This window comes from Schistocerca americana, chromosome 5 (genome assembly GCF_021461395.2).
Source record: "Schistocerca americana isolate TAMUIC-IGC-003095 chromosome 5, iqSchAmer2.1, whole genome shotgun sequence".
NCBI classification, from domain to species: Eukaryota; Metazoa; Arthropoda; class Insecta; order Orthoptera; family Acrididae; genus Schistocerca; species Schistocerca americana.
In genome coordinates this window covers 419,374,199-419,399,769 of record NC_060123.1, presented here as the reverse complement: position 1 = coordinate 419,399,769, position 25,571 = coordinate 419,374,199, and the positions used below count along the sequence as shown (strand labels likewise).

Below are 25,571 nucleotides of genomic sequence, written 5' to 3'. Positions count from 1 at the left end.
GATACAAAGCCAAGGACACTAAGAACATCAAAAATGCATAAAGAAGAATAAGAACAGAAAAATTACGTCTACTGAAATAACACAGAAAAAAGTTGCTCGAGTGTGGGGAAGAAATGATGAAAAAATAATTTACTGCAATTTTTACATTATCTGCTACAAATGTTTGGAACTATTTTCCCATAATTAGTCTACAAATGAAAATAATAAATACACTGATCAGGACCAACTTCCTTCTTGGGCAAAGAACTGTTGCTTCAACAAAAACAAAATTTTATAACGTATGTCAAGGACACACTTATTTACTTGCATGATATATATCATAAAATTTGTACATTTTTTACTGTAATCTATATTTGTACCTACCTTCTTGATATCGATGAAACAAAATGCTCTGTGTTCTCAGGATCAAAACTATGTTATCTGGATTTGGACCTTGGCTTGTCCATAAGCTCCGACTACACAGGAAGTCATAAGCCTTACTGACACTTTCAAAGCGTTCCTGCACATAAGCAAAATATTGAAATAAGGAGCAAGTACTGCTACATCTTAAAATCATTACTACAACTGCTAAAATGTATAATACACACCAAAACAACCCAATACTACATGTTTCAACAATGATTAGTTTTGAACATGATAGTAAACCTAAACAAAGTGAACTCCAAAAGAAATGTTAATGCAGATAATGTTGGATGGCTGCAAAAGGAAGCTTGCCCATGGTGAGTTCTGTTTGCTGCTACATAAAATGGGATGTACTTCTGGTAACATGCATTGTGTTAGATGCTCGATCTCCATGTAGTCTGTCTTGTATTTCAAAGAAGTACAGATACAAGGCCTCTGTATATCTGAACACTTTATTCTTCACCAGGGAAGGAACTAAGTGCATAGTCATCTTTATTGTTTTAAATGTCCTTCTTTCAATCAGTAGTTAATGTGTGTGCTCTAATAATTGTAAATAATGCAATGAGTAAAAGTAACCATTCATCATGTATCTGAGGCATTGGATGTTCAACAGACACAAACAAAATGGAAAAATTAGCTGATCTTCAACATAATCTCCAGAGACAATGTGAAAGAACAGATCCTAGGGGATTAAATCCACTATTTTCAGGGTTGTTAGACTGATTAGTGACAATTCCAATAACACTTCAGACTTAGTGGTATGGTGGGGATAGCAGTGGATAGAGAGTGACATAACTGTGGATGTGCAGAGCAATATCAACCACACTTGATACATGTATGTAGCTGCTTACCTGGAATTGTCTGTTTGGTTATTTATCACAAGCTTATGTTACATACAAAAACTGTAATCCATCAATAGCTTAAAAACATTATTGTTTTCATTCTTAAAGTACATTTCAAGCATACAAAATACAAAGCAAAATCTTTTGGCAATTATTTGAAAGCTAATTTATCATAAAACACTACTCCAACCTCCACTCTCATTGATGCTAGTCGTGTGTGTCCCCCACATAGTATTTTACCTGAGACAGTAAGGCAAATGTATACCTTGTTCAGCTGCAATTTCTTAAAGTATTCCAGACCTATGCTTACACATCATCTGCATCCAGTCCTAGTCCCTTCCACCATCCTCAGGAGTGTTATGGGTTTGCTATCCCACAGCATTATTTTTTCCAGATAGTAGGTCATATGTGTAACAAGATTAGCTGAAACCCCTGAAAGCCATCCCAGAACCTCATGGGAGAAACAGAGATAGGATCGGAAAGTTAAAAAGGAAGGGCAGGTCACACAGGCATTAAGATGAGAGTCTGGAACCTAAGTGATGTCCCTTTTTAACTTCACCCAATCTATCCCTCTTTCCTCCCTGAGGAAGTAACTAGTAGGTCAAGAAGTTAGGATTGTTTCCTGTACTTAGTATGTTTGATTGTTTCTTTTGTTTCACTGCACAAAAAATTGATTTGTATGTAATTTGGGCTCCAAATAAAAATGGGTAGCCACGCTTCTGGGTCCTTACATTTGGGGTCAAGGAATGGATATGGTATGGGAGGGGGGTGTCCGAGGGGAAGAAGAAAGGAAAAAAAACAATTCACGCATAAAAGTATTATTTATTTTTATCTCAAAAAAATGTTACACTGAAGTCTCTGATTAACGAACCACTAGCAATTCAATTATTAAGTTTGTTGTACTAACTCCAAACAACTAAATTTAAAACACAACTATATAAGACATTTACGAAGCAAATAAAATGGAAAATTGAATTGTCTTATAAATGTTTATTCTTTCATAAAGTCTCTTTTTTTATGCACTGAGAACATTCGGTGCTGCTCTTATACAGCTTGAAGCACATATTGCTTCTGTTGCTAGTTTTTTTGTAAGTAATTCAGTCTAATCCTCCACAAGCTTGATTATTTTGTCTAGCATATCATTCTTAAATTTCAGTTTATTCACTAGTTCCAGTGCACTAATGGAATGATTTTCATGTCACTGTGAAGGATCTGTCTTGAGGAACTTGTCAGTCGTGTTCACTGGCAAAAATAGATCTGTTTTATTCAACACAAACTGTTTGATCCCTTTATGTCAATAATTTCTAGGATTTGATCAAGCCTTACTGGAATCCTTTTAATATTTTTGTCTGAAGGCTCCACTTTATGATTCAGTGCACTGACAATTTTCATCTTTAACTTACAAGGGAAATGAGAATTAAAGAACAAAGAGGTGACAGAATCAAGATTCAGGTACCATAAATAAGTTTTGAGTTCATGTATAGCCACATGCGAGATACCATAATGGACCACGTGATTTTCATAAAGCTACAAAAGAATGCTAAAATCCATATATTGTGCCTAGTCTGCAGAATGGACTTCGACACACACTGGCAAGGAAAATACAAATATCGAACTCAGTCAACTTCATCATGGAACACAAACATTTTCAAGGAATAATTGGCTTTCACCATTCATCTAGTGTGAAAGCCAGTCCCTGGGACATCAAAAGATACTTTGGAATCATTGTTGCTTGACATCCCTTTCTCTTATTTTACTTGTGAAGATGGAATTTTTGAGATGGTATTATCATTTGATGTTCCTGTAGATTCATCAAAATCAAATAATTAGGGATTCAACATTACTGGAACTTGACATCACCAATTCGGCAAATCGGTCTGAGAAAAAAATGGTAAGACAGACTTGAACAATAGCAAGTTAAATGACCAAAATATGGGTGACATTAACAGCACTGACTGAATTGGGGGTTTTTCTTCCTTTTCAAATGTTTTTATGTATTAATAATCATGTCATAAATTCATAAATAACTGATTTATTGAACTGCTGAATTTCTTAACTGTTTCACTTCCACATCTTCCGAACTGCCTCTGCTCACTCAAATGATTTTCTCTATTTCTGAAGTATCTGGTAATCAACTCCATGCATGAACCCTGGCCATCTTTCCATCTGTTGGTTGGTTAAAAACAATATCTTCTTCAGCAGTAATGATATTCATAGCATTAGCATGTGTTATGTCAAAAATATCGCAATTTTTAGAGCAAAATCTGTTTCCTTCTGATTATCAAAGTCCAACAACTTCCAGCACATGTTTTAGTTCCTCTGTTGTTAACATGAAACGTGTAATTTTGGTACACAGTTTCTCAGATCCTGTGCTGTAATCCAATTTTTCCATATATACCTTCTCCTTTTTCATAGATGGTCTCTCTCTTCGACACACAGTCAATTTATACAATTGCTAATTGCGGAAGGAAACCTTTGAAGTTAGTTTGACAGCCAGTAACTGGCTTTCAATTATTTCATGGGAGTAAAGACCAAGAAAATATATTTTCTTCCATAAATGAACTGACAATGATGACGTCATTCTAGCTAAGACTGCCATCTTCATTCAAAAACATGAAAGATTATTTGGAGGGTTTGGGTTGTGTCATAAAAGGCAATGGCTCTGCTTGCTATGCCATCTCTCTACCTGTCTTGGTGTCACTGATCTGTCATGTCACCCAATCTGTGGTGGTGGTCTGTGACATCAGAACAATTCAATTAAAGAGACTGAAGGTAACAAATTGCCTACATTGGTCGAAGTATGAATATTTAATCAAGTTATTTTTATGAATTTTTCCCTTTTTGAAGATCTGGGGGAACCTCTTCCCCTCATCCTAATGAGCCCAAATGACAAACAGTTCATTTTTATATGGAATGGAACCAAAGTAGAGGATGTTGTCACTAAATGGCAATAACTGCAAACATGCATATGCTAACACTTCTACAGCTGCAGGTGCACTAAAATAAACCTTGTAACTAGCAAATATTTCCACATGTTTTTGTTGATTAAGATAATTTTATTTACACATGCTCCATAATCCCAAAAATTTTTACGGAATTTTTGTTTCCATCAAATGACCATCCTTCAATAAAAATTATCAAGGAAGAACAGGAAATTCTGGACTACAAAGACAAAACATATCACTACAAGCAGAGTTGCCAACATAACAAAAAGAAATATTTTTTCCAAACAAAATATATAAAAAACCAAAACAAAATTATGTGTAATAGATATGCTGAGCATTTCTTAATTTACAGTCTTAGAATGTCAACAAATGAATCTACCAACTTACCCTCCCTTCTGGGTTCTTATCGGGGTGATACTGTTGGGCAAGTTTGTAATACGCTTTCCTAACCATAGACTCATCATGGTGCTTTCCCCTTGGCAGATCTAATGCTTCATACGCATCATCAATTGACATAACAGGTGGCTTTTTTTCCACTTCTTTCTTCCAAGCTTCTAGTACATCCTTCAAAAGCTTCACCTGCAGAAGAGTTACTTTCATTAGTTGGAAAAAAAATTATCACTCTGGTGGCATAAATCAGTTTTTCCTCATCTCTTATTTTAATAAAATTTTATTTAGCACCGTCTTAAAATTAAACTTGCATAAAAAATCTCCGCAATCTAGCTTTAAAAACGAAAGTTGAAAGAGAATAAGGACTAACTGGTGAGCTGCACTGTAGGGAATTAAATTGCTGTTATATCTAAATCGTTCTTGTTTGAGTGACTGTAAATAGGTCCTTACATCTACAGTACAAGGTGGGCAAACAACAACTGGCCCCATTAATGAACATCACAGAAGATGCCGCCATAATGTCAATGCAGAGATGTGCTCAATTTATCAAACTGCGAGAAACACACAGCAGCTCTGCCTGATTGATAGAAACAATAGCATTCTCAATGTTGTGTTTTAGCTCTTTAGGCATGTTAAGATTATTTGAGTACACCACACCCTCCAATTTGCCACACAGGAAGAGAGCAGGAAGTGCAATCTCCTGGCCACCTTAGTCACCTAATCTAGGTGTCCTCTCCTCACCAAACAAACTCAACTCATGGACTTGTCATAAGGTTCTCAAGGCAATTTGTGCTGTTGCTCCATCTTGCTGAAAATATACACACAGTCATTCATCTTCTGTGAGTTGACCTACATATGGATTCAAAAGTTTCTGGACATAATAGCAAGCATTAACAGTCTGGAGAAAGAATTGTGTTGTTTAGCGGATGCCAGACATAGCGCACAAAACGCCCATCTTGAGACAAAGCAACATCTCTTCAAAGTGCTGATGGAAATTTTCTTATGCATAATGGCATGTGTTCTGTGAGTTCATGTAACCAGGCAAGCTGAACCAAGACTCTTTTGAAGAAATAAAACACTGGGGGTCCAAAAGTCCTGACTGCACTTGATCCAAGGACCACAAGCAGAAATCAACATGTGAAAGTTGTTCAAGACACTAACTCCTGCACAACAGTAAATTTCGTAAGAACAGAGATGCAGGTCCTGTTTAGCAATGTTTTGACATGACGATCTCTTAATTCCCACTTGCAAAGACAAATGGTGTTTAGATTTTATCGAACTTTGTTCCTGGCTTTCCGTCACTCAAGCAATATTTTCTGATGTTCAAAAGTCTTTTCTGACAGTAATGATTTTTATTCACTACATGACAAGTTTTGAGCAATTTTGCCAGTAAGTATTGCATTGCATACTTTGCTGGAGGTTTTGCCAAAATACTGCCAGTCTTAGGCTCTTCTGCAAACATTTTTGTGGCCATTTTCTATGAATTGTGCTTCACATAATGGTCAACAATGGACACCAGCCGTTTTATTGTAAGCACCAATTTTTGTTGCATTCTGCTGGTCACTAAACATGTCTGCTCATCTTGTTCAAATGTAATGACACAACAAAGTCCTCAGACACAGAGCACATGGGATACATGCATGTGCCGACATGAGACGGCAACTGATTAGTGCACTGAAATAATTATTTCCTGTATTTTCTGCGATTGTTCATTAACAAGGTCAGTGCCACATCAGTCTTACAAATATTTTCCAGGCTAGTTTTATTTTGCCATCCTTTTATTGTTTACACTGTCAAATTAACTGTATTTTGTTGTGTACACCTGTAAAGAACTATATTGAGGAAAACAGTAACTCTTATTGAAAAAACAGTCTTGAAATCAACATTATTTCTTCAACACTTTACCAAACTGCTGCTAAAATCCAGGAATTGGGGAAGAAAAAAATGAAGAAAGAAACACAGTATTCTAACAACAAGTTAATACCTCACAATAATGACAATAAAAATAAGAAATCCTGCACAGACAATTCTTGGGATATTGTTAACAAATCATAAAATTTTTAATAAAAAAAAACTGTCATACTTTCACATCAACTGTAATACCATGAATTCTCTACTTTCTGGATTGATGATCAGGGGTGGAAGATACTTTCCTTTTCTTCAATCATCTTCAAATTGTATCCAGTAAATTGCTGCACTAATGAACTAGCTGTCGAATAAGCAATTTGCTGCTTGTGTTACAACTGACTGTTTCTAAGATACTATGAGGGATGTTCAGCAATTTATGCAAGATTTTTTCCTCAGATAATTGAAGTTGAAAAAATGTGGAACTTGCTGTGGGGCATTGTGGAATAATCCCGTTTCACCCCCTATAGTTTCACTAAGTTCTGACTGGTGGCAGCGCTATACATAGCCTTCAAAATGGCATCTATAAAGGAGGTATGTTCCAAGCAGAGAGCTGCTACTGGGTAGAAAACCAGAATAAAGGCACTTCTAGATTGTCTACAGAGACCTGACAGTGAACAAAACCATTGAGAGTCATCGGGTGACGCAACTGTCCTCAGCGCAACAAGGTGGCGAAAACCTGTCTGATGTCACACTTGCCAGCTGGCCACACACAGCTGTTACTTCTGCAATGTTGGAACATGCGGACACTCTCATTGGATGTGACTGATGGATCAGAATCAAATACCTCACTGCACAACTGGACGTCTCTGTTGGTAGTGCTGACACACTCGTCCACCAGGTGGGGTATTCAAAGGTGTGTGCCCATAGGGTTCCTCACTGCCTAGCAGTAGACCATAAACAGCAGTGAAGGACCATTTTACAGACTTGCTTGAAAGTTACGAGGCTGATCATGACAATCTTTCATCTTTAATTATTACAGGTGATGAAACATGGGTTCATCACTTTGTATCTCAAGCAATATGGCAGTCCATGGAATGGTGCCACACCACCTCTCCTCCGAAGAAAAAGTTCAAAGAGGCACCTCTAGCGGAAAAGTCATGGCAATGGTCTCCTAGGACTTTGAAGGTGTTTTTCTGTTTTGTGTCCTCCCTTATGGTGCAATGACCAACTCTGAAATGTGTTGTGCTAGCCTCAGGACATTGATAAAACAATTTTAACATGTTCATTACCACCAAAATGCATCAAACTTCTCCTTCACTGTGACAAAGCAAGACTGTGCACCCCAGAGGAGCTCAAGAAACTTCACTGTATTGTTCTTTCTCTCTACCCTACAACCTGGATCTCACACTTTCCACCTTCCATCTGTTTGGCTCAATGAAGGACGCACTCCAAGGGAAGCAGAAAGCGGATGGTAAGGAGGTTACTGATGTAGCAAGACGTTGGCTCTGAAGTGACCATATGTGGTACCATGCAGGCATACAGACCCTCCCAGTAAGGTATAGTAAGGCCTTTAATGGAAATTATGCTGAAAAATAGGTGTGCTGCTCACCAAATGGTGGTGACTGTACCGAGAGATGGTGTTCTGGCCAATATGAAAAACTTATCATCCGATTTTTCGATACCCATCGGTGTAAAAATTTGATTTTTGCACATCTTACAGTCTGATATTTTCACATGATAAAGAATTTAATTTCTTTTTGTTATCACACTGCATGAAACTAAGCAAAATATTACATGAAATTTTAAAGAGTTCGCAGAGGTAAAAACCCCCTGCATAAACTTTGCATATGGTTGATTTTAGCTCATACAGTGCAGTGAATGAGATGTACAGGGTGATTATAATTAAAGTTAAACTTTCAAACCACTGCAGAAACACCACCACTGCTCAGAATGACATCAAATTGCAACAGAATATTATCGGAGAATGGGTAAAACATATGGCAGAAGAAAAATAAATAGTTACAAAATGTAGCAATAGATGGCGCTGTAAGCATCATAATTTAATAGTGGTCTACTACATGATGCAGTAAACCCACACCACAAAGTGACCATTTCAGGATGAAGTGGTGTTGGTTGATTTGCATGTGGATTTTCCGCTGGCCATGTTCAACAATTCTGTGTACTGACAAGATGTCAGATGGAAGTAGGTTTTGTCTGCCCACAAAATCTTCCACAGTCAATCATTTTTCACTTCCATGCGAGCAAGAAATTCTAAAGCACAGCTCTCTCTTGCTGGCAGGTCAGCAGGAAGCAACTGATGCATGTGGGTAATTTTGAATGGATAGCAAAGAAGGGTGTTTCATAGTATTTTATGCAACGTGCTCACGAGTATATCCAATGTTCGCACAATTCTCCGTGCACTACATGTTTGCACACCACCACTTGTCTCCTCCTGCATTGCTGTGTCCACTACTTCTAATGACGTTGAATCAATTCGTTTCCTCCCTCTAGGAGGTTGCACACCAAAAGAACCTGTCTTTTCAAATTTCTGAATCATTTTCTCTAGACCCACAGCAGTCATTGGACCAAGCCTTCTTTCAAACCCTTCCATGTCTAGAACTTCTGCAGAGAGATGGGTGCACAGTCATCATTCGAGAATGATCCTGCTTTGAGACAGTGATGGTGAACGTCACAGATGCGAAAGGAGGAAAAGCCACATAGCCGTGTACCCGGCATGTTTATACCAACTTCAATGGGTTGTGCACATGACAGATGTTTTCGTTTACATATTCTGACACATACAGCACCATCTAGTGATCAATTTTCACAGTATTTTTTTTCTTCTGCCATATTGCCCCCTTCTCCGATAAAATTTCATTGCAAGTTGACATCATACTGACCAGTGGTGTTATTTCTACAGTGTTTTGAAAGTTTAACTTTAATTATAATCACCTTGTAGATAAAATATCAAGATTTTATTTAAAACTGGAGCAGAAGGACATCTCATTCCATTCTTGAGTTACTGTGTTTATATACAAAGGACGGTCACATGTGACCCACACATTCACGTCCTTGTGCATTGCGAACTGTTTTGTCATTACCATCATCACACCACACAAATGATTCAATATATTGAAATGTGGTTTTTCTGCAAATGACAGCACACAATGAAGCACATTTGTTGCATGATAAACACTCAAGACATTTTTATTCATGGAGATACGGAAGTAACTCGTCCGCAGTAGTGACAGGTCGGCAGCTCAGGATGCATTCAGATGTCCGCAGTACTGCAGGAAAATCCAAGTGACTCACATATACCCGTCCACAAGACCTGAGGAATGGTGTAGCAGGATGCATATACACACCCAAAGTGGTGGAAGCATTTACATTATGTATGAATGTGAGCCTTTGCGTCACTTGGTAACAAACAATAGTAGCCTCAAACAATTCTATACAACAATGGGTGAATTAAACTGATGGAAGTACATTACACTATTGAAGTAATATAGTTGCCATTCAACTTCACAGTGATCCTAACATGAATCTCCCTGCCAACTCTCCCTCTCACTCTCCCAGCCCTCCTCCCACCCTCTTTACTCACACCACCACCACCACCACCACCAGTGTGGTTTCAATATAGACCATTCCCAATTCATTCTTAAATGGATTTTAAGGGTAACTTGTCTGGATTGGAAAAAAAAATCTGTATGCAAAATCTGTTAAGATGCGCAGATAAGGCAAAAACTTGTAATCAGTTATAAGTGTTGCAACACTGACTATCTTTTAAAACTTAAGCAGAACTCATAGAAAGATTACAAGGCATGGTGCATTTATTACCTGAAACCACACAACTTACTATACTGTAGTAACAATGCACTTCTTATCTTCATCAACCTATCTTCACTGTTAAGTTTCATTTTTCTATGTTTGTGAATATAGGTAAATTGCATCAACACAGATACAGGTGTAGATGGTAGATTTGTGCATGGCCATACCATCTAGCAGTAGTCATAATAATTAACTGAAGAATATACACCTGATGTGGACAGTGGTGTAAGCTACTATCCCCTAGCAATAGTTAAGCTCATTGGACAAAAAATTTGTCATCTCAGTGGGTACACAAGGGTGAGTTGTTAAGCATTTGCAGATGGCTTAGCAGTTGAGTCACGTGCTCAACCGCTCATGCACTGCCTCACTATATGCATAAGGAAGATGTGATCAGAGACACATTTATGTTTCAAGCAACCATTGTACATATAAGTGGGTAAAGGTAAGGATGTGACAGAGTGACAAATGAGGGCAATCATGTTTGGCTGTGCCAGTGGCCATACAGTGTAGGAAGTTGCTGGATTTGTTGGTGTTTCACAGGGGATGGTGTCACACACATGGCCACAAAACACAATGTCAGAATTGTGGCCTGAAAAACATCCTGACAGAGAGAAACCACAGATGCATTCTACTGCTTATGAATTAAAATTGCTTCCAAATCCCCAGGACTTGACACAGGAAGTGGATCAAGGTCCATCCCTACATGACAGTGATATAACATTGTGGTAGGGACTGTATGCAATAAAGATTTGGAGTCCTTCATCTTACAAGAGGCCACTGCTAGCACAGGCACATAAAGTCGCACATCTTCAGTGGGCTAGAAATAAGCAAACATGGACAGCAGCTGACTGGCAGAACGTAATGAGACATGAAGAATCATTTTCTGGATACATTCAAATAACGCAAGTTGTTGAATTTACTGAAAGCCAAATGAATCATTTAGTTCTGAACATGTGCAAGATCAGCTTCAAGTTGGAGGTGGGTCTGTCATGTTTTGGGGGTGTTTTTCTTGTCAAGAATTGGGTCTGTACACTGAAGTGACCACTAACATGAAAGCATGTTTATGGAAACAATCTCAATGATCGAGTGTTGCCTTTCAGTCAACATCTACATGATTAGTATGCTATTGATGCTCCTACTTTTCAAGATGACAACAGCCGAGTTCATCAAGTGGCATTTATGTCACATTGGGGCCCACTTTTATTAGTACATTACATTATAGGGAGCAGTGTACAAAGTGAAGCTACATCAGTAGCTCACACCATGTGATGCCAGATGGTCACGTGGTGTAGGAACACTGGACATTCAGGAGGCTTCCTATGCTGGAGCAAGGGGTAGTAACTGTTCAGAAAAGCTGTACATCGATCACAGATTGCTTTTACAGATTACTACTAAATTTTAACTTCCAACCATACCAGTGGTCTTGCTTGTACTGAGAATGATTACTTAATATTTTACAACTTTAATAATTTTTATGGGGAACGTTAGGAATTTTAATTAATATGAACTTGTATTACATCTTGAAATAGACCAATCAGAAGCGAGCAGAAGCAGGCAGGTAAGAAACTGTGTTTAAGCATCTGCAGGAGTCGCGATCAGGGCTTAAAGATGCAAAGACTTGTTGTAACTGATAGGACACTGAGTGACACTGAAATGTTTCATATATTACAAGAAGATATATAAACTAAATGCTAAAGCATATTGCGTGCAATGTGACTTTATCCATGGTATTCAGGAAATTCCAAGTTTCAAAATTTATTTTTACTGGCTCCATGTGTCAGCAGGTTTTTCATGGCAAAGTCTGAATAAATTTGGAGAGGTATTTGTGGTATTCTAAGTATGTCTGTCCCTTTTTTTAAGCTTAGTCACAATCTGTAATCTGATTTTGCATCACTGTTTGTCCTTGCGCCATTCAATAAAGGAGCAATGAAATCGCGACCTGCTGAGAAGAAGAATGCAATGGGGACATCAGTATCTACAAACAGCATTAAAGAGATGTCTATAGAAGACACCAGGTGAGTTGAAACACTTCCAGATAATCAGTGAAGATACAGGGCTTAAATGCAAAATGGAGTTAGGGACTTTAATTTCATACCATCCATGTTATCTTTGTGTAACCAAAACGGTTAAATCAGTACCAGTTTGTGTATAGTGTGGAAGTAGAAGCCTACATACCAATTTGCAGCAGTATCCAGTAGGTACTGAGCATAAGCCTCTAAGACCACCAGTTAGGTGATAAAAAGGCTTAATAATCTGCAGTGCACATCACTTATTTTTCACTTCACTGTTTTTTTCACCATATTTGTGTTATAATCAGGCAGGAAGAATATGTGACTGGTTTTCCGAACACTCCTCCATTCTACCACATCAATTGGCGAGCGAAATACCTGACTTTAACCTGATACAAAATCTGTGAAACATATAACAGTGCGTAAAATGTTGACATCAGCATCCCACAGTTTGATGGAATTCCACGGTCACATACTCAGTGATTGGCTTAACCCAGACGCAATGTACCTACATGACCTTGCAAACTCAGTCATGGACTCAGTATATGGAGAAAGCCTCTAATGTCCTGTTATTTGAAACGCTACTTGGGGGCACCAAATATGTTACAATGTTATGCCATCATTGCATATAATGTTATCCAAATATTTTAAATTGATTTAAAAGCCAGTTGTTATAATAATGAAATTGATATTAAGAAGTGGCCTGGAATGATTGTTGGCTAATTACAAAAATATAGCAGCAGCATATACGGATTCTGATCTACTGGGCAGAGCTAACTGCATTAATTGCTCCAGTTGCTGGAATTCTGTAGTATTTCCAATAAAGGAATAAAAGTGCTCACTAAAGTGACTTTAGTATTCTAGTATTTTGACAATAAGTGTTACATCTTACAGTGAAGTTGTTCACAGAACAACTAAGTGAAGTTAAGTGTTTTAGTTTTGTAAAACCAAGCTCACTCTCGCCTGTGTGGAATGAGTTCAATTATTACCTGCACAAAAGCGCTTCCCTGCCCCCTGTTTCATTTCATAAGCATCAAATAAAGTCTCATTCAGAGGATTTACTGGGGTGAAAATAATGAAATTTTAAAAAGAGTTGTCTTTATTATGTGAAACAAAGTTAAACTATTCAGTGCTCAAAGCCTGTATTGGAGTGAATGTCAGGTTCAATCATGCTTATCATTATAACTACTTTAAAGTGTTAAACTTAAAAACTTCACTCTTAATTTGAATTGTTGCTTCTACAAATACACAAATAACCAGTCCCCAAAGAGCACTGTGATGATTAGTCAAACACTGATTTACTGTCAGTCTTTTACATAACTTATATTTGTTACTGTATGTTGTGCACATTAACATTATTGAAGTTCATTTTTTTCCACAATATTTAAGAGTAGAATAATAGAGAATCTTTGTGAAGGTGGTTCAATGAACCTTCTGCCAGTCACCTTAGTGTGATTTGCAGGGTATCCACGTAGACATAGATGTAGGAGTGTGTATGTTGATGGGCTGTGTTATTCAAAGTAACATGTTGTGTCTATGGTATCCATACCAACACTGCGACTATCTGTCTCATCTTTATAGCAGATACAGTGCTGGTGGCTACTTTTTCACTACTCCCATTGTATTTTTGATACAGCACTTTCAAGTGTGGTAGCTTAAATGTATTGTCTTGTCATTAGGTATATACTGTAAAATTAATGTTCAAACAGCTACTACATGCGATTGCTATCATTTCAGTCTGAAGCCTCACAATTAAAGGTTATTCCTAATTAGGAGTAAGCGATACAGGTGAAACCAAGCAGCAGCATCATCATAGAGTTCACCGAAAATCATTTTTTTAACACGATGGGCAGTTAAACTTTAGGGGTGCTATCGGGTCCCAACATAACCACCACCACAGAAATCACTACACATTCCAAAAAAAGCTTACGCTTAGCACCATTTAATAACTTCTCAGTGCAAATCAAAGTTCTTGCATTTTTTTACACAAAGTAGTATCCCAACAAACCCCACCTAGTTCATAAACTTCCCAGAAGAGGTACATCTGCGACAATTGAAAACCAGTTTGTAAACTACACTGAAGAGGTGCTTTTACACATCACTGTTTATTGTAGCCAATTTTCCTCCTGTTTCAACTAATACTGAAATTTAACTAATTTATTTTGAGAAGTGTTTAGAACATAACAGCACCTAGGTCCAGGGTGTATAGGTGGACAAGGAAAAAAAAAATATCCCGGACTTCCCGGTTAAAAATACACTTTTTCCTAGGTGAAGACACTTTTTCCGTTTTAAGTGACAGTATATTTTTTCTCAGAACTGCAAAACTTATCAATCCTTTGAATGGTTATGGTTGTATACACAGACGTAGAATTTCCTGGCACTTTAGAAAATGAAACTCAGGGAAAGAGACACGTTTTGGAAATATCTTTGATGTGCAGCAACATGTACGCTGTGTACTTTCGTATTACGAAAGTATACATTGGAATTGCACCAAACACTGCATGTTACTTTCCAAATCATTGAAATCGAGATTGCGATGTGCTTTTGTAAGCCAGTCATAGCTCATGTCACAAGATCTCGCCAGCCAATGACAGAGGATATTCAGAGTATAGGACAAGTGATGTAATCAGCCAACAGCAACATCACTGTTAAGTCACACGAACACACAAACAGGGAAAGTTAATAGTTTAAATTAGTATACATAGTGCTGCCACAAGAAAAGCAAAGCTTTCACATATAATATTGGTCTCTAAGGTTAACAAGCTGCAAGGGAAGCTAAGCTTTCGCATATAATGTTACCTTTTTTGCGCGTGTTACACTTCAAGATATATCACACAAATGCGCAAGTAAAATATTTAATAACGACATAAATTAGGATTCAAAATTCTTCTAAATGGGTCGTCATCACAGAGTTGATTTTTAAATGAGAGTCAAACAATCTGTGATCTAAGAAATTCATGGTACATTCTCGCACATAGTTCAACTTATGTAAAAGGATATTTACTTTGAAAGTAATGTCTTTCAAACCACCATTTGGAATATTTTTCCATGACCTGTTAGAAATAGGTTCGTTTCAGCAGTTGCCATGGAGTGCAGATAACAGGCGACACTGCACTTGCACAGCTACCATGACGTAGCCCGTATGTACATATGTGTAAAACATTGAAAGATCATACATTATATCATGAAAGAAACGAGACATCAGAGGATACTCCAAGAGCATCAGAATTTCGTGAACCATACTAAAATGTGCGCACTTAAAGTGCGCACTTGTATGCCCAGATTCCCAATTACGTAGACCTCAACCTGATATTACGCTTTTCAGTGTGGTTTTCGGGATGTAAATTTTCCTGGAGCACCAGTACTGTACTATATCATGTTTGGTTCTTTATTGTGGCATAATGCCATACGCGCTAGAAGATGAAAACATGCACTTGAAATGCAGCAAACAGCAGAAACTAGCAAGTACTGTGGAATTAAACATTTCGTTTCAAATACATTGACTGTCTCTGTGGAAAAGGTTAATAAAAGTCAAATTTCTTTAGCAAACAGACAAAAACAATTTCACTGTTCTGCAAGGCAATTAATGCTTGATTGTCAGAAAGGTGGAAATAAAATAAAATCTGAAACTAAAAACATATGTTAGCCTTCCATAATTATGTGAATGTATTTTAATTCACTTGATAGCTCCCAGCCACAGATATTCATTTTGTTTTCATTTGACATCAGAGTAAAAGAAGGGGAAACAGCAAAATCACTAAATGTAAACACGGGTCACGTGGAGACCACCCACTACAACTCTGACTGCTCTGCGCATCAGCCCCAGATCTACGATATTTGCTAACCGGGTCAATACTAAAAAAAATATGGAATTATCAAAAATATGTTCATCTTGTAGCGCACATCTTTCAGAAAAGTCTGAAACATAAAACGTGTGTTCGAGGAAATGTAAGAGATGTTATTTGGTTTTAAGTGTGCCAAATTGCATTATCGCACGTCACTGTATTTCGCTCTGTGGAACTGAAATGTGTATATTTTGTAATGGATGCCCTCAAACTATATTCAGGACAGTGGAAATTGAAATGTCTTGTGGTGCCGCTCCTGCTCCTCATTGGCCGGTTTGACAACCTGCCTCTTTTTTTTTTTTAAAAAAAAAAAAAAAAAAAAAAAAAAAAAAAAAAAAAAAAAAGGTCGCAATTAATATTGGATAGGATTATTTCTAATCGGGACAACAAGAACTGTTCAGAAAATTTGCACCTCTTTATTGCCTATTACCTAATAACTTGATGTTTTGTGTGACAAACTTAAATGTAGTGGTTATAATAGAGGGAAACATTCCACGTAGGAAATATATATCTAAAAACAAAGATGATGTGACTTACCAAATGAAAGTGCTGGCAGGTCGACAGACACACAAACAAACACAAACATACACACAAAATTCAAGCTTTCGCAACAAACTGTTGCCTCATCAGGAAAGAGGGAAGGAGAGGGGAAGACGAAAGGAAGTGGGTTTTAAAGGAGAGGGTAAGGAGTCATTCCAATCCCGAGAGCGGAAAGACTTACCTTAGGGGAAAAAAGGACAGGTATACACTCGCACACACGCACATATCCATCCACACATACAGACACAAGCAGACATATTTAAAGACAAAGAGTTTGGGCAGAGATGTCAGTCGAGGCAGAAGTGTAGAGGCAAAGAAGTTGTTGAAAGACAGGTGAGGTATGAGTGGCGGCAACTTGAAATTAGCGGAGATTGAGGCCTGGCGGATGACGAGAAGAGAGGATATACTGAAGGGCAAGTTCCCATCTCCGGAGTTCGGATAGGTTGGTGTTGGTGGGAAGTATCCAGATAACCCGGACGGTGTAACACTGTGCCAAGATGTGCTGGCCGTGCACCAAGGCATGTTTAGCCACAGGGTGATCCTCATTACCAACAAACACTGTCTGCCTGTGTCCATTCATGCGAATGGACAGTTTGTTGCTGGTCATTCCCACATAGAATGCGTCACAGTGTAGGCAGGTCAGTTGGTAGATCACGTGGGTGCTTTCACACGTGGCTCTGCCTTTGATCGTGTACACCTTCCGGGTTACAGGACTGGAGTAGGTGGTGGTGGGAGGGTGCATGGGACAGGTTTTACACCGGGGGCGGTTACAAGGGTAGGAGCCAGAGGGTAGGGAAGGTGGTTTGGGGATTTCATAGGGATGAACTAAGAGGTTACGAAGGTTAGGTGGACGGCGGAAAGACACTCTTGGTGGAGTGGGGAGGATTTCATGAAGGATGGATCTCATTTCTGGGCAGGATTTTAGGAAGTCGTATCCCTGCTGGAGAGCCACATTCAAAATCTGATCCAGTCCCAGAAAGTATCCTGTCACAAGTGGGGCACTTTTGTGGTTCTTCTGTGGGAGGTTCTGGGTTTGAGAGGATGAGGAAGTTGCTCTGGTTATTTGCTTCTGTACCAGGTCGGGAGGGTAGTTGCGGGATGCGAAAGCTGTTGTCAGGTTGTTGGTGTAATGCTTCAGGGATTCCGGACTGGAGCAGATTCGTTTGCCACGAAGACCTAGGCTGTAGGGAAGGGACCGTTTGATGTGGAATGGGTGGCAGCTGTCGTAATGGAGGTACTGTTGCTTGTTGGTGGGTTTGATGTGGACGGACGTGTGAAGCTGGCCATTGGACAGGTGGAGGTCAACATCAAGGAAAGTGGCATGGGATTTGGAGTAGGACCAGGTGAATCTGATGGAACCAAAGGAGTTGAGGTTGGAGAGGAAATTCTGGAGTTCTTCTTCACTGTGAGTCCAGATCATGAAGATGTCATCAATAAATCTGTACCAAACTTTGGGTTGGCAGGCCTGGGTAACCAAGAAGGCTTCCTCTAAGCGACCCATGAATAGGTTGGCGTACGAAGGGGCCATCCTGGTACCCATGGCTGTTCCCTTTAATTGCTGGTATGTCTGGCCTTCAAAAGTGAAGAAGTTGTGGGTCAGGATGAAGCTGGCTAAGGTAATGAGGAAAGAGGTTTTGGGTAGGGTGGCAGGTGATCGGCGTGAAAGGAAGTGCTCCATAGCAGCGAGGCCCTGGACGTGCGGGATATTTGTGTATCCCGCACGTCCAGGGCCTCGCTGCTATGGAGCACTTCCTTTCACGCCGATCACCTGCCACCCTACCCAAAACCTCTTTCCTCATTACCTTAGCCAGCTTCATCCTGACCCACAACTTCTTCACTTTTGAAGGCCAGACATACCAGCAATTAAAGGGAACAGCCATGGGTACCAGGATGGCCCCTTCGTACGCCAACCTATTCATGGGTCGCTTAGAGGAAGCCTTCTTGGTTACCCAGGCCTGCCAACCCAAAGTTTGGTACAGATTTATTGATGACATCTTCATGATCTGGACTCACAGTGAAGAAGAACTCCAGAATTTCCTCTCCAACCTCAACTCCTTTGGTTCCATCAGATTCACCTGGTCCTACTCCAAATCCCATGCCACTTTCCTTGATGTTGACCTCCACCTGTCCAATGGCCAGCTTCACACGTCCGTCCACATCAAACCCACCAACAAGCAACAGTACCTCCATTACGACAGCTGCCACCCATTCCACATCAAACGGTCCCTTCCCTACAGCCTAGGTCTTCGTGGCAAACGAATCTGCTCCAGTCCGGAATCCCTGAAGCATTACACCAACAACCTGACAACAGCTTTCGCATCCCGCAACTACCCTCCCGACCTGGTACAGAAGCAAATAACCAGAGCAACTTCCTCATCCTCTCAAACCCAGAACCTCCCACAGAAGAACCACAAAAGTGCCCCACTTGTGACAGGATACTTTCCGGGACTGGATCAGATTTTGAATGTGGCTCTCCAGCAGGGATACGACTTCCTAAAATCCTGCCCAGAAATGAGATCCATCCTTCATGAAATCCTCCCCACTCCACCAAGAGTGTCTTTCCGCCGTCCACCTAACCTTCGTAACCTCTTAGTTCATCCCTACGAAATCCCCAAACCACCTTCCCTACCCTCTGGCTCCTACCCTTGTAACCGCCCCCGGTGTAAAACCTGTCCCATGCACCCTCCCACCACCACCTACTCCAGTCCTGTAACCCGGAAGGTGTACACGATCAAAGGCAGAGCCACGTGTGAAAGCACCCACGTGATCTACCAACTGACCTGCCTACACTGTGACGCATTCTATGTGGGAATGACCAGCAACAAACTGTCCATTCGCATGAATGGACACAGGCAGACAGTGTTTGTTGGTAATGAGGATCACCCTGTGGCTAAACATGCCTTGGTGCACGGCCAGCACATCTTGGCACAGTGTTACACCGTCCGGGTTATCTGGATACTTCCCACCAACACCAACCTATCCGAACTCCGGAGATGGGAACTTGCCCTTCAGTATATCCTCTCTTCTCGTCATCCGCCAGGCCTCAATCTCCGCTAATTTCAAGTTGCCGCCACTCATACCTCACCTGTCTTTCAACAACTTCTTTGCCTCTACACTTCTGCCTCGACTGACATCTCTGCCCAAACTCTTTGTCTTTAAATATGTCTGCTTGTGTCTGTATGTGTGGATGGATATGTGCGTGTGTGCGAGTGTATACCTGTCCTTTTTTCCCCTAAGGTAAGTCTTTCCGCTCTCGGGATTGGAATGACTCCTTACCCTCTCCTTTAAAACCCACTTCCTTTCGTCTTCCCCTCTCCTTCCCTCTTTCCTGATGAGGCAACAGTTTGTTGCGAAAGCTTGAATTTTGTGTGTATGTTTGTGTTTGTTTGTGTGTCTGTCGACCTGCCAGCACTTTCATTTGGTAAGTCACATCATCTTTGTTTTTAGATATAAACTTAAATGTAGGATACATAAAACCAATAAAGACAAGAGACAAGCAAGAAAGTACACATTTCTTCAATCCCTGGCTCCTAGCATTTTTCTCTCTTATCTTGCTACAGCTTTACATGGCATGCTTTCCTTTCTGCGAAAGAATTTATCACCTCATCAAAGTTCGTTGAACGTTTTGCTACATGAAAAATCGAAATGTCGTTATCTGATACTAAAAAAGCTGTTTATACAAATAATACCCATGACTGGTGTGGTTTCTCAATCTGATTACATCTATTTTGTCACTGTCTGCTGGATAAAATAGGCATATCTAATATTGCAGCAATTTTGCAACACATGCCAAATAAATGAGACTGTTTTGGCACAAATTGTCATTTTTATAACATGACAAAATATAATTCACGAAGTACCAATATCAAATGCCTATTATGCCTATTACAAGCAAACAGCTTTATGTTACGAATTAATTTCACATTTCATTTGTACGCACCAGTTTCTCAAGCACGAGATCGAAAAGTAGTAGTATGAAATTTTTATATAAATTTGGAATCGTCTTATTGTTCCATAATTTGTGCGATGTCCCAGTTTCTTCTCCTTCCTTGTTCTAACAAACAATAATCACCAGTTTTGTAGCTATGTCTGCCATTGTCAAAATTTGTTCGCTGATTAATGTCAATAACCCTGCTGGAATCAAAGGTTTAGTTATCCCGTGATCATTCTCAGGTTAGGCGTTATTACGTGTTCGTACAACAAGTTTTCCAGCAGTCTGGCCAAAAATTTTCTGACAAAATTTCATTTTCTCGGGTACACCGAGAAGATAATACATAATCTTTCTCACCTGTTATTCCTGTTAGTCGTTTATTCCATTCTGGTAGTCTGAATTTATGGATTTAACTAGTAATTATAACAACACTGATCATTCGCAAACCCAATCAACCTCATAAACGGAAATGTCATGTGACTAGGGCCTCCCGTCGGGTAGACCGTTCGCCGGGTGCAAGTCTTTCAATTTGATGCCACTTCAGCGACTTGAGCGTCGATGGGGATGAAATGATGATGATTAGGACAACACAACACCCAGTCCCTGAGCGGATAAAATCGCTGACCCAGCCGGGAATCGAACCTGGAGTCTTAGGATTGACATTCTGTCGCGCTGACCACTCAGCTATCGGGGGGCAGACATCAATCAGATAATCAGACAGTGATTGGCATCCCTCAGCTTGTATAGTCCTGTCCCCTTTTTTTCTGTGGAAGTTTATTTTTAGATGCGACGAGGATTCTCATGATAGAGATATCACGAACACTATGCACGCATTCAAAAATCAACTTGTTATTCATTCAGAAATCAACTTAAAATGTGTTCAAAAATGTTCCAAAACCAACAGGGATGTGTTTCAAAATCATATGAATAATCGACAGACCAAGGAGTTCTGTTAGCTGGGCGCTAAGTGAAACAAGTTGTTTTTTTTTTTTTTTTACTCAATAATATGAATTTGGCGCCCCCTTTTCCCAGTAACATCTAGATGCTTGCTGCAACTACTTGCACAGCCAACAGCCACATTCCTGTAGCCAGAAGCAGGGGAATCTACTACTCGAACACGACTCAACTGCGCATGTGCATGAGCCCGCTCGTAACTGCTAAAACAAATCTAATGTAAACAGCTGTGACTTCACACTCATTGGAGGCAATTTGTTGTTATGAAGCATTGCATAGTCTCCCTAAAGCCTTTGACACATTTTGCTGTTGTCAGACGCTTGCATGACCACTGTTGTGTCATTGCTGTATATGGCACATTTCCTTTGCAATTTAAGTTATTTTCGTTTCTTTCTCTCGTTATGTTTTACTGTTGAAGTATTATTATGCAGTAGCGAGATACAGTAATTTCCTTTGTTAGAGATCGGTTCTTACCAGTCACAATTACAAAAAATTAACAGAAAACTAAAACAATGAAAATTTCCCGGAATTCGAAAAAATTCCCGGGTTGTTCTCGGTTTTCTCCCAGATGAAAAAATTCCCGGGTTTTTCCCAGATCCCACTTTGCTTACAACACACCACGAACAACTGTGAATTCAAGAGGCTAGTTTAATGGAAAAAACACATCCCGAGCAAAGAAGTTGAAAGCAATGAGATATGTTGGGCTGGAATAAAATGTCAACTAGGTTAAGTAAGAAAGACTCACATGCACACGCCACTAGCCCATAAACAAACGTACACTAAATGTGCTCTCTGGAAAACCATTTGGAAAGGGACATATGTCCATATGGAGTTTTTTGCTTTAAATGGGTGTTCCTGTTATATCTCTGAATACTGACCATTTCTCCTCGGACACCCTGTTTAATGTGAGCTCAGCGTATCTTATAATATTAATACTACACATTATTTCAGTGCTGAATATTTTGTTTTATGTTGTTTTTTTTACCAGTTACAACACGTGAATTGAACCATTAGCTTGTGTTTGGATGGTACAGCTTTATGTGAAGGCAGTTAACATAACAACAGGTGCATAATTAAAAGTTTAGAATAATTGCAAATTTATGAAGGCACACATCAATCAACATAAAAAGATTAACATTCTACATCTCTCACCATTATAATATATGGAAGTTGACAAATGAATTAACTTTCCAAATGTGGAAGTATCTTGGAGGCATGCAAACACAGCAAGCTCCTGGTTATTTGTGACTGCACAAATAACTGAAAAATGTGGATAATCCAAAAGATACATTTTTTAATCCAGAAACTTAGTTATTTTATTTACAAACTGCACTATGTGTCACGTTAGAAATTCCATTGGGTTCCTTACGAATTACGAGGGTGGTTTGGAAAGTTCTCGGAACGGAATAGAAAAAAAACTTTTTTTCATTTTTCAATGCAATCTCCTTGTAGATTAACACACTTGGTCCAGTGATGTTCCAGTGCCTTAATCCCATCTCGAAAATGAGTTTCCTCAAGGCCTGCAAAATAGTTGTCAAACTCCAGCTATCAATTCTTTTTTTGAAGTGAATCTTCATCCACAAAAAAAAAAATTTCAGTTTTGGGAAGTGATGGAAGTCTGATGGAGCCGTATCAGATGAATAAGGTGGGTGTGGCAACATTTCAGACCTTAGTTAATGTAATTTTGCCATGGCAACGGCACCTGTGTGAGCGCACATTGTCTTGTCGCGACACCCATCTTGCAGATAATTTTTTCATTTCCAATTCTTCACTTAAAATGTGATGTACCCTTTCAGATGACATCTGGCAAGCATGAGCAATTTCATGCACTTTCAATCAGAGATCCTCCATGGCCATTTTGTACACTTTTGCAATGATTTCTGGAGCAGTGACACATTTTGGCCAAACACTACTCAGATCGTCATCTAAGCTCTCCCGTCCAAATTTAAAATCATTTGTCCACTTGGCAACAGTTGAATATGAAGGAGCAGAGTTCCCCAGTGTATTCTGGAAATCGGCATTAATGTCCTTTGCTTTCATACCTTTCTTCACGAAGTACTTAATCACTGCTCGTATATCTATTTTTTCCATCTTCCGAAATCACTACACAGGAACAACTACAGAGCCATGTCATCGCCACAGCTCTCTTCCAAGAACACTGACGTGGCATGTGTTTACAGGCAACAGTCCAATGAATATCACGTGAACAACTCATTGCTCTAGTGCTGACCTCTAATGGTGATTCAGAGAACTTTTCAAACCACCCTCGTACTTGTCAGAAACTGACAATTATTAACAAAATTATACTGAAAGCACATTGCATTATGTGTCACTTGCTTTCAGTTCACTTTTAGGAAATATGCAAAGATTCGTTTCTGTTTCAAAATTTCCACTGATGATGGTTCTTGTTTTCCAGACAGGCAAACATGCTCTAGTCAAATTAATATTGACCTGCACTTTAATAACAGATGAACATATTTCAGTGTCCCAGTGTCCCAATGTGCATGATAAGTTTGTCGATTGCCTGGTCTTCACCTTCTCCCTCTTAACAAAGAGCCTTGGTTCACTACATGCTCTTCACTTAGCTGCTTAAATCCTAGTTCATATGTATCACTATTTAACCACTCAGATGTTTCCATGATTTTCTTAGTTTCACAAGATCAGTCACATCCTTAGTCAGTATCCACTTTTATTACTAAAACCTTCAAAGCCATTTTCAGCAAAAAGTGTTGCAATTTCTCCAGAAGAAGACCATTGTTGTTATCTTTGTGTCATCTAAAGCCTTACAACTGGGGGTATGTAGCATCTAAAGCCTTACAACTGCCATGGTATGCATCAAGCATGTTCAGGGGTTTCCAGAAACCAAGGATGTCTGAAAGTTCTTGAACAAGCAATTTCCATGATACTTAACCAGTAATGTTGTTTCACATCTGCAACCAAACCTTGGCCATTATGCTGTGAGAACGCTGGAGCACAAGGCGAAAGGTACCTCACAAAAATCATTCCATCATCCAAAACAAGCACTTTGTATGCAGGATGACCAAGTGTGTTTGCCAATAAAATAACTGCTTTTTCAGGTAAACTTTTCCCCTCCAAATACATGCACACAGCTGGAACATAAACAGAATGGAATCAGCTTCTGGCAGCAATACTGTCCATTAAAGCTCCTTTCTAATGCCTTTAATAAAGTGCCAAGTTTGCTAATGCTTTGAAGGCACGCAGTTTTGTTTCAGATTTGCACTTAATGACTGGCTTTCATTTCTGTTCACCCACTGAACGAGCACAAAGGATATTTACCCTGTTTGTACAAACCTTACATTTGGTAACCAGCACTTCCGTCTGAAAGTGCTGCAGTTTGTGTGGCCAGCTCTATGTCTACAGCTACACTCTGTGAACCACTGGTGAAGCATACGGCAGAGGATACACCTCACTTTACCAGGTATTAGTGGTTTTTTCCCATTCCATTCATGTATGAAAATAGCTCTGTGCTTGCTATGATTAATCTAATCTAATCCCCATAATCCCCTTGGGAGCAACTGCAGGGGTTGTAGTACATTCCTGGAGTCGTCATTCAAAGCCAGTTCCTGAAACTGTGTCAAGAAAGTGTAGGAAAAGTTTCCATTTATCTTGAAGAGTCCGCCACTTTAGTTCTCTCAACATATCAGTGACAGCCTCCTGCAGATCAAAGAAACCTGTGACCATTTGCGCTGCCCTACTCTGTGTATGTTCAATATCCCTTGTTAGTCCTATTTGGTCCAGGTACCACACACTTGAGCAGTATTCTAGGATGGGTCACTTGAGTGACTTGTAAGCAATCTCCTTTGTAATCTGTGTTTCCCCTAATATTCTACCAACAAACCAAAGCCTGCTACCTGCTTTACACACAACTGAGCCTATGTGATCATTCCACTTTATGTTGCTACGAGCTGTTACACCCAAATATTTGTATAAGTTTACAGATTCCAATTTGTGACTCACTAACATTGTGTTTATAGGATGCTATGCCTTTTCATTTTGTGAAGTGCACAATTTTATAT

The 25,571-nt window shown here is 39.4% G+C and overlaps 1 protein-coding gene across 1 annotated transcript in view; it reads right to left on the bottom strand.

Annotated features, from left to right (window-relative positions):
• The window catches only part of LOC124615362 (dnaJ homolog subfamily C member 13), a 361,181-nt gene that overhangs the window by 146,267 nt on the left and 189,343 nt on the right, over positions 1 to 25,571 (bottom strand). Inside the window, exons 22-23 of the mRNA XM_047143178.1 lie at positions 4,577 to 4,768; positions 364 to 499 (exon numbers count right to left, since the gene is read on the bottom strand). Coding sequence (XP_046999134.1) covers positions 364 to 499; positions 4,577 to 4,768 — 328 coding nt within the window. The remainder of the gene's footprint in view (positions 1 to 363; positions 500 to 4,576; positions 4,769 to 25,571) is intronic.